This window comes from Rhodnius prolixus, unplaced genomic scaffold, assembly GCF_049639745.1.
Source record: "Rhodnius prolixus isolate KJV_2025 unplaced genomic scaffold, Rpr scaffold_12, whole genome shotgun sequence".
NCBI lineage: Eukaryota > Metazoa > Arthropoda > Insecta > Hemiptera > Reduviidae > Rhodnius > Rhodnius prolixus.
This window is the reverse complement of record NW_027411635.1, coordinates 15,784,567-15,800,286: the sequence shown is the minus strand read 5'-3', so window position 1 is coordinate 15,800,286 and position 15,720 is coordinate 15,784,567. Positions and strand designations below refer to the sequence as shown.

General features: G+C 31.7%; 1 protein-coding gene across 2 annotated transcripts in view; it reads left to right on the top strand.

Moving 5' to 3' along the window:
* SP2353 (EGF like, fibronectin type III and laminin G domains protein pikachurin) overlaps positions 1 to 15,720 on the top strand; it is a 55,499-nt gene that overhangs the window by 19,672 nt on the left and 20,107 nt on the right. The window contains exons 1-2 of one of the 2 annotated variants that reach the window (XM_074143334.1): positions 7,477 to 7,630; positions 14,895 to 15,011. In XM_074143334.1, coding sequence (XP_073999435.1) covers positions 14,951 to 15,011 — 61 coding nt within the window. In that variant the 5' untranslated portion in view covers positions 7,477 to 7,630; positions 14,895 to 14,950. Of the gene's footprint in view, positions 1 to 7,476; positions 7,631 to 14,894; positions 15,012 to 15,720 lie in introns of those variants that run through there. The other variant, XM_074143333.1, reaches the window with a different exon arrangement.

The window sequence follows — 15,720 nt, the reverse complement described above, 5'->3', positions numbered from 1 at the left end:
AGAGATTATCAACGGTGTAAACACTGAGACGGGAAATCAGTTGGGAATCACATAGAATTTCCTATCCAACGCAAGATAGAACGGGATAACTGTGGAATAGGGAAATTAAAGAGGTTCTACGCCCTGGTGGTTTGCCTTTCTAGTTGCAAGATCCAGAGATAGTGAGCGCACAGCAAGCGGGTGGAAATTGTAATAAAGTTATACACTGAATAGTGAAATACAGGCAAAAGCTTATATTCAGATCACTACGAAATTTATCTGACAAATATAATAAAATGGTTGGAAAACAAGTTATTTTTTTTAGTTTTATTATATTTATTGAGCTCAGAACTCCCTTTTTTTTTTGTTACAGGATTTGGCTACCAATAAAATTCTTATCTAACTTCGATAAAATATTTTTTTAAATGTTTCACTGCAGACTTAGTGAACACAAACGGCAATCATTGGTAAGAAAGATAATACCTGCGGTTATTGCTGAATCCGAAAATTTATTAAACAGGGTCAGTTTTTGAAGAGTTCAAAATATAATTCATTCACAGTATTTTGCTGCAACAATATTAACATTTCTAATTCGAGTAATTCCTTTTATATAATTAAAAATAACAAGACATAATAATAATGATTTTTGAAGGAGAGTAAAGGTATAATAAATTATGTAGAAATAAACTCGAAGATGAAATACTGTTTTAGCGTGATTACTTGTAAAACTGAAACTATATTTACCAGATATTCTTAGAGTTAAAAAGTCTTATTTGAAAACTGATATTGTTGTACGATAGGATTATGACTTAGAATTACAATTAAAAAAGAAAAAATATTACACTTAGATAAATGTTATTTAAACAACAGTAGGTTCCTAAAAGAGGATAAACATAACAAAGGCAAAAAATAAAAATAAATAAACCGAACTCTGAATCTAAAAAATAGTTTTTAAAATCTGTAAGGTATTATTAATACTCTGTAAATTTTCCAATTCCAAGTGTTTTCTAATTGAAAATTACTAGTGGGTTTTTAATCGAATTTTTCCAGCAAAATGTTTCAAATAAAAAAGTGATAGATCTATATGTGTACAATTAGTGCACAATAAGTGTAGTACTCTAGAAATGTGAGGATAATTTAAAAGATCAATGTTTCGAAACCCCAAAATATGTTTTGGTGTGGTTCAATTGTTCCTTCATCAATAGTATTCAAATCAGAGTACTAGATTCAACTGTTTTGAGTGAGGTACCTAAGGAAGTGTTAATAATTTTTTTAAGAACCAATTTATTTAAAAAAGAATTACTTATTTACAAACAAAAAATAGTACTAGTACTAGTAATATATTTTTCAGAAACCATGTTAATGTTATTTCATTATATAGAGTTTATTCACAGTACATATCACTGGGTTAACTGGTGTATAACTTGGTTATGGATTATTTCCCCGTAGGGGGAAGTGGACTAACCACTTCTTCAGGGATCTTGGCGTCCCTGCGGGAATCCCAGCCTAAAACACAAATAACACTCATACAAATTCACTTAGGGCTGGCAGTGGTAGTTGATGTGTGCAACTATTAGGGTTTAGCGAACCCACAGATTTACAAATTTAACTGTTTACAGATGCGTGAATTTAAGGAGCCAGAGATCTTTTAGGTCTCAGTGACTTAGCTTATAGCCACTCCCTTTTTAATCATTTAATTGTTTGTCGTAGCATATTCAAGTAACATATGAAAGTAAATTCTACTATAGAAATGCACCTTACCTTTCTGTTAACTGTTACTGGAATCGAAGTATAAACCATGAAAGCGTAATGTCTGCCTCTAAGCACCGGAAAGTAAGTAAGATCATGGATGTTGTCAGTAAGGCAGGATAGGACAGCAGCCTATCATGAAAGAATAAAAAGGAAACGAATGCTTACAAAATAATAATAATTTTTTAAATAATTTTTAAATGATGCGAAAACTAAAATTTGGTTTGCTTTGAAGGAATTGCTTTATGTAAAAAGTTCTAAGCTGTTGGAATTTACGATTAAATTAATCCCTGCGAATATACTCACGCGACAAAATACGCGTCTTTTGCATTGAATCTAAGCTAGTGAAAAGACATACGAGTACTACACAGAACAAGTAAATTTACTTTTATTAACCTGGTTTATTATTACAATTTGAGAAAACATTATAACAATTAAAGACGATGTTTATGGTATAAGTATAAATTTATAAAGTACAAATTAATATGAGCATTAAACATCCTCTTTACCAAAACTTACACAAAGTTAACAACTTCGAAAAGAGGAGGATTGGCATGAACCATATATTTATATCCATCTGAGAAATCGTGCATCGTTTGTATCAAATCTTCCATGAAATGAATCAAATTTACTGGAACATCTAATCGTCAATTTTAAAAATTAAATAAACATTATATTGCTTAGTGGTTTTAATAAACTTCAGATTGTTATTTTCACTATATTAGTAACAATAGATACTAACGTCCTACAGAATTTATTCTTCTTCTTTTTAAAATTGTCTTGTCTAGTTCTTTTATAATAAATACAACCATTTTATTAATAATTGGCTCTTTCACTTCTTTATTTTGCTCGTAAGTTTACTATTTAGGTTTTTACAATAGAACGTTTTTTAATTTTAAATAAAGTTCATCCTCATATAATGCTTTATTTATCTTTATGGATATGTTTACAAATAAGGAATTATTCAGTATAAAATCTCTTTTTAATAGTTTTAAACCACTCAGGGGCCATCTTTTTTATCAATATTTACAAACAACATGTTATTTAAGTTAAATTATTAGTTACAGATTAATGTTCTTTACATTATTAGTGAATAGCACTCACAATTTAAAGGTAGAATATAAGTCATTTTGTAAAATCATTCACAGATTTGTTCAAAATTTTAATTCTTAAGTTTAATGTGCAAAAATCTCAATCTCTCTAAACCAAGTCTGGGTATTTAATAATATATCAATTAATTTCATAAGAAATATTGTAACTTTGCTATCTAAATTTCTTAGTGGATTATAATACAAAGCTTTGGCCTGTAGTTCTCTGTTGAGGGTATAACTTCATTATCAAAGCCACCTCCGCTAGCTTTGTAGTTAGACTTCCACTCTTCTCTAGCTTCCTGCTAGAGAAGCTCCTTCCCTAGATGGTTTTGTTCTTGTATAACTTTTTTTTTTTGCTGTTATCTACTTCCATCTCGTCTTGGGTATCAAATTCTATTTATTTACTGTACCTTACTTAAAAGAGGTTACAGGTTACACGGTTATTACTCTTTCATTCAAGAATTCAGTTTGGTTTTTTTAGCTATGTATATTTCGTGTAATGTGTGTTCTATTAGAGTGTAAGCTATTGATATATAATTATATTTTTTTCAAGTTTAAGGCGCGTCAACATCTGTGATCACTAGCGGCAATTTTTACTCGTTATTAATATTACTATTTATTCCACCTGTATTTTAAACAGTAATTTAAGATATGGGCAGGCTTTCGCCTAGCTCTTTTTTGGTTGTAAGTTGCTAAAAAACTGCCTCATGATTCTGTAAGCTCATAAAGCGACCGTTTTTTGCGATAATATGTGCAATCTGGGAATAGAGATTCTACTCTTTCCAGTGCGTAGGTCTTTTCGATACAGACAACCTGCATTTATGAACCCATCATTGAACGATTTCATTACGGTTCGGTACAAAAATCACTACACCATCCGCTAAACCTTACCTCTTCAATACTTCTCTGGATTTTGATGTTCAAATCGGCTCGTGTATACACCAGCATTGACCTTTTTTTTTTTTTATGGTGATTAGCAAAAAAAAATACGTGTTTGTGTTTAACCTCTAGCTAAAAACTAATTCTTACATTTTGTATTCTGAACTGTTATCAGTTAACACGTAACCTGATACTGATATTGCGATTTTACCTGCCAACAGGGACTAATTTTTTACTTATAGCGCTGTTATTCAAAAATACTGGCTATAGGATTTCAACAAATTAGGAACTAATTTGTTCAGTTATTGCTTCATTAGCACCAAATTTAGACGACTTAAAATGTATGAAGCAGCGCTGAAATTCTGATAGCCAAAGAAAAAAAAATTACAATTTCAAAAGCTAACTAGGGAATAATTCTTACTTTTTGTACAAGCAAATAAGAATTCAGCCTACTTGATATGTATGAACCAGCACTGAACGTTGCTTTTGCATTTTGCTTCCATACAAGCATTACCCTATCTATCTTAGGACTAATTCTGATCTTTTGTTCTGTTATTTCCAGATTCAGACGGCCAGATATATATGAAGAAGCACTGAGAGTGTTTATTTTAGTTCGATACAAAAATCACTACTTTTACGACCTGCTTACGACAAATTCTTAAATTTTGTTCTGTTATTTCTAGATATAAAAGACCAAATGTGTATAAACTAGCACTGAACGGATTGATTACGGTTTGATTCAAAAATTAATTACATCTATGTCCAGCTTACGACTAATTCTTACATTTTGTAATGTTAATATAAGGTTCTGGCGAACAGATATGTATAAACTAGTACTGTACGTGTTTATTACGGTAACTTTTCGGTCCAGTTACATTGTTACATTCTGTACTGTTGTCGCATTCTTTCTAAATTTAATATCCACATCTACGTATTATTTAGCAGTAATTCAAATTACTGAATTCAAATACTTGCCAGCTACGAAGTAATTTGTACGTTTCGTTCTGATAACATAATTAGATCTTAGGACTAATTCTTACTTTTTGTGCTGTTATTCATAGATTTTAGACGGCCAAATATGTTTGAACAAGCATTGATTACATTCGTGACAGTAAGAATAAAAAATCACTACCTTTCTGCCAATCTTATGACTAATTCTTACTTTTTGTGCTGTTATTTATAGATTTTAGACGACCAAATATGTTTGAACAAGCATTGATTACATTCTAGCTTAGAGTTTATTGTTAATTTTTGTAGTTTTCGCATTGTTCTCTCTTAATTCCTACGATGAGATACTCTGTATATCTAGAAGTAGCCGATTACTTGTGGTTCTTAACCTTTCTTTGTTTCTAGTGGCTAATTCATTTATTTAAAGCTGATAAATTCTAGATTGAGTGAATAAGCACCGTATTTGTGGTAGTTAAAATAAAAAATTGCAATTGTTCTGTCCTGGTTGGGAAATGATTGCTATTGTTGTACGGTTAGGTAGAGAAAACAATGCTCTCCTAATTCTGTCGGCCGATAATTATTTATCATTTAACCAAGTTAATGCTGGTTCCGCACTAATTTCTCGACTTTATTTTTCATTTAGAGCCTAATTCGTACGTTTTGTGCATTTTTTGTTTTTTAGATTCGGACGGCCAGAAATGTATGAAAAAAGACTGACCGTTTGCTAGTGGTTAGAATAAAACATTTTCACTTCTCTTTTCAGTTTAGGTCAAATTGTTACTTTTGTACTGTTGTATTGTTCTCTATTAATTCTGATATCCAAGATACTATGTACGAGGGTCGTTTGAAAAGTCCGTGCAAAAATAAAAACTACTTAATTTTTTGGGGTAAACCTTTTTTATTTTTCAACATAGTCTCCTTTTAGGCTTATACACTTCGTCCAACGCTGCTCTAGTTTGTTGATCCCTTCCGAATAGTAGGATTTGTACAAGTCTGAAAAATAGCCATTCGTTTCTGCAATCACCTCCTCGTTTGAATAAAATCTTTTTCCCGCCAGCCATTTCTTCATATTGGGGAACAAATGGTAGTCCGAGGGAGCCAAGTCTGGAGAATAGGGGGGATGTGAAACGAGTTGGAACCCTATTTCCATTAATTTTGCGACCACAACTGCTGAGGTGTGAGCTGGTGCGTTGTCGTGATGGAAAAGGACTTTTTTGTGGGCCAATCGTGGGCGTTTTCCTTGCAGCTCGGTTTTCAAACGATCCAATAACGATGAATAATATGCACCTGTAATAGTTTTACCCTTTTCCAGATAGTCGATGAGGATTATTCCTTGCGAATCCCAAAAGACAGTCGCCATAATCTTTCCGGCCGAAGGAACGGTCTTCGCCTTTTTTGGCGCAGATTCCCCCTTGGTAACCCATTGTTTAGATTGTTCTTTGGTCTCAGGAGTGTAGTGATGTATCCATGTTTCATCCACAGTGACGAAACGACGCTTAAAGTCCTGCGGATTCTTCTGGAACAGCTGCAAACCGTCCTTGCAACACTTCACACGATTTCGTTTTTGGTCAAGCGTGAGCAATCGCGGCACCCATCTTGCGGATAGCTTTGTCATGTCCAAATGTTGATGCAAAATATTATGTACCCGTTCATTCGAGATGCCCATAGCACTAGCAATCTCACGCACCTTCACTCTTCTGTCATCCATCACCATATCATGGATTTTATCAATGATTTCTGGAGTAGTAACCTCAACAGGGCGTCCAGAACGTTCAGCGTCACTTGAGCCCATATGGCCACTCCGAAAATTTTGAAACCACTTATAAACTGTTCTAATCGAAGGTGCAGAGTCACCATAATGTTTATCAAGCTTCTCTTTAGTCTCCTCAGGCGTTTTGCCTTTCATAAAGTAGTGTTTAATCAACATACGAAATTCTTTTTCGTCCATTTTTTGAAAATCACTCGACTTCCTCGATTCCAACGAATGCCAAAGACAAAGAAATAGACCGATCTGGTTGAAACTTAGTGTGTGTTCTTCCAAGAGATGCTACTAACTAAACATAACCTCGATACGCGCCAGTGGTGCTATCTCTCTGACTTTGCACGGACTTTTCAAACGACCCTCGTATCATCTAACAGTAGTTGCTTTTCTTGTTGATTCAGAACTAATGTTACGACTTTACCTATTAGATAATTAGTAATTTTTACTTTTTGGTACTTTTATTGCTTATTCGTGGCAATCATGGTTGTAAGGAGGAAAAAAAATACTATTTCATACATTCACTAAGCTCTTATTCTTACTGTTTCTAACATATTACGCAGTTTGACTCCAAAATTCAGGCAATCTTGATTGTTTAATCCAACTGCAAGCTGATTTTTCTGGTGATTAGAGAAAGAAAAAGATTTCACTAGCAGGCTAGAGAATATTTTTCTTACTTTTTGTGCTGATAGTTCTCTCCTGTAGAGCTTTGAGAGCTTAATTAGATGAACTGAATCATTTGAATCGAATAAAAACGCAACCTTTGATTAGATGCTTTGAGAAAAGTGCATTTCTAAGTTAAGCTTCTTAATTGAGTTTTTTAAAATTACAATTTATGTTCCGTCTTTATAATTAGCAAGTATATTAAAAGTATTGCTGGAGCTATAAATTTAAAAATAAAGGGGGTAAAGTGGAAGTGAAATTTAAACGTAATAGATTTAAGAGTTTTTGGTTCATATTAAAAAAAAATAAATAAATAAAATAAATAGGCTGTATCGATTTTTATTGTACTTGGAATGATATCACATATAGAACTGTTACATTGTTCTGAAACATTCTCCAGAAAAATGAACTTTATGTGGTTTTAGGATTCTGCAGGCCATGACGTTGATAACAAATATTATGGTGGCGTGGCTGACTGTTAGACTACAGGGCAATTACATACTAAATCCTCAATTCTTGAAGGATGTCAACACTACCCCCACCATCCTCATATTTATTTGAGGTAAATTTAACGTTTGAACTAAATTTGTCATTTTAAAATTATTGTAATAACTGCCCTGAAAAGAACAGCAGCCACATTTCCCTTCTAGGGCATAATCGAGTTATACAGAAAGCCGTGGCCAACCAGTAAATCCTATTCGATCGATATTGTGAAAAATTAAATTCAATCGCATTTTGATCAATTTAAAAAGTCATAATATTATTATTTTTCTTTTTTCCTAGTAAGAACAGATATTGGTTTAACAGGCACGCACAAATGTATCAAATTAAGCCTGTTTATAGTTGTCAAACTTATTTAAAAAGCCTCTAATTTCTCGTTTAAAATTTCTTTATGGTACAAGGATTACTTCATAGATCATTTCGTCCTAATGAAGGATTGAAACAAGGTTGTTTTCAAAGTACTATTATTTAGTTTAGGATTCTATAGTCCATGACGCTGATAACAAATATAATGGTTTTGTGATCCGTCAGCACCAGAATGAGATAGATAGTATTTAGTGTAAATGTGGAAAATACAGCGGTTTTGTGCTTAATTATTAATTATAAGGTTTGTCCAATTAGAAAAGACAATGCTTACAGCCAAAATTGAAATAATACAGAAAACTGCAATTACATCAAGAAAAAAAAGATTTACTATGAGATTACTAAATAATAACTATCATGTAATTAATAAAAAGAAAATAAGTTAAATATGATCAACTTTCTGTAAATAATAATGTAAATGATAAATTATTTACGATAACTTAAATTTACGATATTAGAAGATAATCTGCAAACTATCTTATTATTTAAAGCAGAACGATCTTAATTTTAAAAGTTCTATAGTGAGCAAATACATTATATTTAAGTGACTACTACTTTGAATATTTAGATTAAATTAATTTTATTTGTAATACATACAGATAGATAATGTTTGCATACGATTTGGTTTGCATACTATAATCAAATCAATGCAACATCATTACAACATTTGGAACTTGAAATTAAATTCGAGTATAATTGTTTTTATGTTTTAAGTTTTAAAGGAGAGATGTTGGAGAGAGGATAATATTTTATTAGGAAGAAAAGAATAATGCCAATTTCAGTAATAATTTTTTTATTTTGCGAAGCTTTCAACCTAGGGACTAGGTCATCTTCAGGGCTGTCTGTTGTTTTCTTCGTTATGCATCCAAAGATGTGTTCCACTTCAGTGAAAATGATGTTGGGTCGTTTGGCTTTAATCTTGTAATTATTGCTCATTGTTTTTGGTGACTGATTCATTAAATTTAAGTCCTGAATTAATATAAACATCTGGGTGTCAAGTTAAAACAGACTTTTGTTTTTAGCCGTACATAAAGGCTAAGCAGGTATTAAATTCTGCTTGGAAGACTTTAATATTGGAAAGCAAAGTTACATTAATGTAGCTGGGATTCCAAAATTTAAGGAAAATTGGGACTTATTTTCCCCAATAGGGAAGAAATATCAAGAAGATGGAAAAGTTATTCAATAAATCAACTTTAATTATTTGTTTTGGAAGTTCTTACAAATTCATAAAAAGCTCAAATTAGATATTTCGACTAGGTGCCATTATGGGATCCGGCAACAAGTGTTTAGAAAATATCAGGCAATGACAATCTTTTTTTGGGGAGAGATTTTTCCCAAAAAAATGATTTAAATTTCTTACACTCATTAGACACATGTAGATTAACAATTTTCCTTCCACTAATATAGAAGGCTGGCCCTTTTCAAATCATACAACAACTTACCCTAAATTAGAGATTAAGCAATTTAACCTTTTGCAAACAAACATAACTATTATATAATCCTGTAAGCATAATCTAGATAGTACAGGCAGTAACAGTGTGGTAATTGGTAGTAGAGAATCTGGGAGAATGGAATTACTCTCCAGACAAACAATAGACAGTAGAAACACAATAGGGGTCGCATGGAATAGAATTGTCTCTAAGCGGAATTTCATCTAATCAATTTCGAGAGCCCGTTAAAGGTTGTATATTTAACTAGTGAATGCAATCCCAAACGGGAGCCACCAGTAAACCAGGAACCATAATTTGGCTGCTGCCTTGTACAAGTGAATAAAAGCTTTATAATAAAATCATTTGGCAATTTACCCAACATTTTTAACTTCACAATTGGGTAAAGTCGATTTCTTACCTTTATATTATGTTCACTCAACTGGGAAGTGTGCAACCTTAAGGATGCGAAAAGACATTTCTTGGATTACGAAGAGAAATGATTTTAAAGTAATCTATAAATGTTTTTTTTCCTTATCCTCGCAGTTATAAGTGACATTATTCTGCGGTTGTCCAGCAAACTTGCAGTTTGGAAAATATGTAGATGCGAACTTTATAGGTTACCTAAATTTTTTTTTTAGATTTTTTATTTGTTTTATAGGTAAAAGGAGTTGGTTTTATCCTTATCATTATCAATTATATATACACAACAACAATACATACAACTTGGTACAAAAAATACAAACAAAATAATAAAGATCTAACGTACAATTAAATTCAAACATTACTCATTTAACAGAAATGGCCGTAACATTAGTATATTTTCAACATATTTGTACACTCTGTGAATGTTTCTATAAGAGTAATCATTTAGCTAGTCTTTCCATTTCTCTCGCTAAATTGTTGTTTTCAAGGTTTAAACTTTGCCTATAAATGCTATATGCAGGACATTCTAAAAACAAATGAGCGATATTCTCACGCTGACCTCCATTACAAACCATACAAAATTTATTTGAATCTATTTTATATATTTTTAACAGTAAACTTCAGTACATAAGGTCCTGACATTCTGAATTGAAAGAATAATCTAATAATATGAAATGATGATTTGTTATTAAGATATGGTTGTATTCTTTGTTTATTAAGATAAGAGTTTTTGGTAAAAGTAAGAAAACTAGAATTTATCATTTTGTCATAATCCATGGAAATTAAACTTTCTTTATACTTGCCTAACAACGTGCGAACTTGGGACTTACTTTTTTATAAAGGATACCAAATCGTTTACATTTTCTAGATTTACATTCAGTAATAAATTTGACAGTTGAGAATACCAATTATACTTTAGTTTATTATTAGATTTATCATTAAATAAAACTGACTGAGAAAGACACAATTTAGAATTAGATTGCCTAATTAAAATAAGTGGCAAACTATTGCACTTACACAGTTATACGCTTCATCTGGACAAATCAAACTATGCTCATTGTGCTACAGAATGAGAGACATTCCAAGGATATCTAGCGCTATTTGCCCACAATTTTAAGATATTTAAAGAAGGGCAAGTTAACTAAAGATGAATTTAGGACCCATTTGAACAGAAAAGACCGGTCTAGTTCAGGGGTTGGCAACCCGCGGCACGCGAGCCGCATGCGGCTCTTTTATTCAAATTTTGTGGCTCTTCAGCCTGTCCAAAATAAATTGTATATTTCAATTTTATTGAAACAAATGAAAATTTCATTTATTAAAGTAAAGATATTTTTTCAACAAGAGTTTTAAAGTGATAGGTTTGAAATTGAATAGACTTATTTTAAAATACAGTACGTAATTATATAAGACTGCCGCCTTTTCATTCAAACACAGGTTTAGTTATTATTTATTTGTTTATTTACTTAGCAATACGTGAAAATAAATGTATAAAACATTTATATGTTATTGAATATCATAAAATAATAATTTGTGAATACAAATGATCTTCAGAGTTGTTTACACTATAATCCTTGCGGCTCTTGGTAAGATTTATTAAAATTATTTAAGGAGAAATGGCTCTCTACTTAAAATAGGTTGCCGACCCCTGGTCTAGTTTGAAAAACTATAGTCAAGTTGCATGGAATTACAGGATATGTTTTGATACTAACTCTAATTATGTCTGGAATTTCTTTTATTGTTTCTATTTCATTATTTTGAACCGTTTATAAATTTGATTCTTAAATATTATAGTTTGCTAAAAGAAAAAACCTCTCAGTCGATCAGGTGGACAATGACTATGTATCTAAAAAACATGTTTCGTAATAAAATTAGAATTCATTTTTTCCAGTTCTTCAAATTTGTCAAAGCCTAAAACTATATTTCTTTTTATAATTCTTTTAAATTATTAGTCTATATAATTCTTTTAACTTTTATCCAAGTTTCAACTTGCGTTATTTGCCTTAAATAATAAGCATTTTTGCAAACAAAATAATGGTGAGTTCCTCCCCACATTTTGAATATTTAAGAACATGACCTGTTCTTAGGACCACGTAAATTTGGAAATCTCAAGGGAAAATACGTCAAAAAGAATATTAAAAATAAAAGGCAACTGTATCGAACAACACCATTGTAAACAAAACAAGATTAAAGGATCTGTGATTTTTTTAAGTATGAAAATTAAATTCACTTTTTGTCATAATATTTTTTAACATGCTCCCATGAGGCTATAAGGTTTGCGCTCTGTTTGTATAACTGACCCAGATAGCGTGTACTTCCATCTCTGTTTTGAATTACTTATATACAGATCTCTTATCTTCTCCGTTTGTAAGATAAATTGAATTACCAGCATTCAAACCGTTGGTATCTCTTTTTTTTAACCTCAAGCTCTTTAGTACGGCGTTATTTTAGCCTTCTTCATCATCTCCCATCTCATTCATTGCATTAGTTTTCTTATGAGAGGTAACAGAAAGAAAAAAACTATGACTAAATCGTTAAGATTTGTTTAAAAGTAACTAGGCATTAGATAAAATGCAACTGTTTTGTTAGCTGTAGATGAAGTTGATGTTGATGACTAGAGCTACTAAAAGGAGATTTAAGTAGCTTTAAATTTATAGACAGGAGCGGAATATTAGTGATTTGATTAGGGAGGCAGAGGAGCTAAATGGAATAAAAGATAAATTTACTAAGTGTTTAAGATCATTAACACTAACTTAGGAGAGTAAATTACAAATACTAATTAGGGTAAACTAGATATAAACTATGTCTAAAAGGATCGGCTAAACTGAGTGACGAGTTGAGTAAGATCGTGAAAAGAGTGTAAGAATGAATCCTGAGTGAGTGAATGCACTTCCTGAACGCGATTTAATATCCCGAGCGATGGTCTGGGCGTCCTTATTTACGTTGATGCTCAGGCAGCTTCTATTGTTCTGGGCCTAACTGCTGTTAACCCTCTAATCACTTTCAAAACCACTTTTTACCAACTTTTTGGAATTTACTAAATTCTATGATACTACACCACATTAACATATTCTTGTCGGTAACAGAAACATAAACTGGTGCATCTGTATTTTGAAGGTAGAGTTTTTTGATATTTTTTAAATTATAGAGTTTAGCTGGAGCCACAAATTTCAAGTCCACATTGATTTGAGTATGCTGTAGTATTAAAACTGTCCGGTAGGACAGTTGTATAAGGGTTGATCGTCAAAAAGTGCACGAAAAAGCGTAACGTTGAAAAACATATCAGTAGTGATTTGTTTCTGTGGAATCTGTAATCGTCAGCCTACTAGTCGCAGTAGTATAGATTGTTCAAGTCATATCAGACTTTTATGTGGGTTTCATACGAATTATTTATAATCCCAAGTTAGCAGAAGGAAGAGAAATTGTATATAATCTTACTAGAAAACACTTTTTCAAAAATTTGTTACGATTGCAAACTCTCTCTGCCGCTAGAAGTAAGAGCTTTAGTAAAGGAATGGAATGTAGTTAAGGCAAAGGCAAAGTAAACGGGGTTATGATAGGCACGCGGAATGTATTTAGGCTACAGATTACTGGCGTACCCGCGAGTCTAATCCTTTACAACTTGCCACCATACCTATACCTTAAGTTGTTTAACTTTATAATTATTCAAATCACAGTTTCTGCTAAAGTAATTCTGGCAGCAACTTACTATTTAGCGTTTAAATTGTTAGTAAGAAGGGTTGATGATATGTTTAAAACGTTTTATAACACCCTCATATTTTTAGTAAGAACTCTTTAATCCATTATCCATTTATCTACTCTTATCTTAACACTCACATGTCTTTCTATTACTCCATTTTATGCAACAAAATTTCCTAGAAACTTAGCATTTTTATTAAATAGATTCATTGCGTTTTATACATGAATATAATGTAATAGTTCATTGTAAGATATTCAATATTGTAGACGTTCACTGTGATCACAAAAAGTTGAATTTCTTTCAATAAAGGTACCTAAATATTCTTTAAACTCCTAATAGAAACCTAACAATTCAATTATTATTATTATAAGTTGGTAAAGCTGTTCCTTCAATGAATGATACTTTTCAGAAGTACTTCCCAATCGTTTTAGAATTACGGAATCCATTTCATTTAATATTTTTCATGCGAAACACTTAAATAATAAAATATTATTAAGTATTATGCATTGGAATATTGACGAGTAATTAGACAGATAATAAAACAAGATGCAAGTTGCATTGTTGCAGTTACATGAAATATATAAGTTTTATTGAATTACTATAATTATATTTAAAAAGATCCATTGAAAACAAATTTATGTTTGCAAAATAAACAAAAGAATAGAATTAATATTAAAACTGTGCTTGATGTTGCTCCCATATTTTTGGAATATTTGGTCGAACGAACGGGAATTCTATTCTTATTTCCTACTCTTAATTTTCTTAGTTTTTCGCGTTTTATTATTTTATAATCCTAATCATATATTTATTTATTTTTAATTTCAGAATATTCAGAAATCTTTCTAGAGGTGGTTGTTTAAAGTTTTTAATTGTCTGGGATCTAAAGAAAGGGGTAATAATTGGTCTTTCGATTTATAGACAAACCGCAACATATTCAATTTTGCACAGTTCAGAAATGCAAAGAAACATGAGTTATTCTCTCCTATTCTTTGCATTCAACATGAAGCAAGTGTGATAGGCATAATGTTATATAGTCTTGCTAGAAAGCGATATTTGTTCAAATGATTCTCCTGATAAACATGAAGTCAGATTGATGAAATTACTTCTTTTTTTTTTATAAATAACATTATTTTAGTCATCCGGGCAATTGCATAATAATTCCCGTATTCAATTTTCGATTGTTATTAAATAAAACAACTTACATATTTACAAAAACCCTATCCACTGCTACAGGATAAACGCAGTATCCAGTATCCCCATTCTATAGGAATGGAAAAGGTGTACAATCCTGCTGAAATGATGTATACAGGTTACTTAACTTAACTGTAGATGATGAATGTTAAATTTACTTTCCGTATGGTGTTTTAATAGTAGTTTATATTTAAATAATATTGTAGATATTTTGTTTACAGGCCGTTGTGGACACGAGAGCCCTTGTGAGCAGCTGTGCTACGAACTGCACGATGGAATGTTCGAATGTGATTGCCGGCATGGCTTTCTACTGCATCAGGATGGCTACTCTTGTGTTGGTTAGTAAAAGAATATTTACAACATCCAAAGTTCTATTTTTTTTGTATTGAAAGCTCCTTAAAGAGCCTTTGATTTTTACTTTGCGGCCCACTGTTTATCGAATTAAATTGCTTTACTTTTCACTACATTACAATAAAACACCTTTTAATTGACGGTGTTTATAAACAAAAAATTGAATGACTACCTAGTTAAAACTAATCTAAAGGCGTTCGTTCTTTTATTCCAAAAACCGAGGAATGGTATAAACGCTAGATCCAAATATATGTCTTAGAACAGTAAATACTTCGAAAATTTAAAAATAAAAAAATCATAAAAAGCAATTTAAAGCAAGATATTTTATTGAAGAAGGGTCCATCTTTTTTTTAAGCTCTCCAATATTATAATGTTTATTCTTAACTAGCTGTACCCCGGCCAGGCGTTACTGTGGCTCAGTCCATCAGCGAAGCAGCGACAGATCGATTCGGTGATGGCATTCCCCCGATTGATTGAGAACTTTGTTCGCGATTTCTAAGCACAAATCTTTAACGATTCGTTGTAGATTTCTGCTTGTTCATATTATTTGAATTTCACTAGCGTATTCGACAGAAAATATCTCCAGCCACGTGCGATTTATATTTCTCCCATAACTCTGTTGGTGGTGAAGGAGAGCAGGAGGTCAATATGATTGCAAACAATGCAAAGAATTTGATTCGAATGTGACGGTGTTGC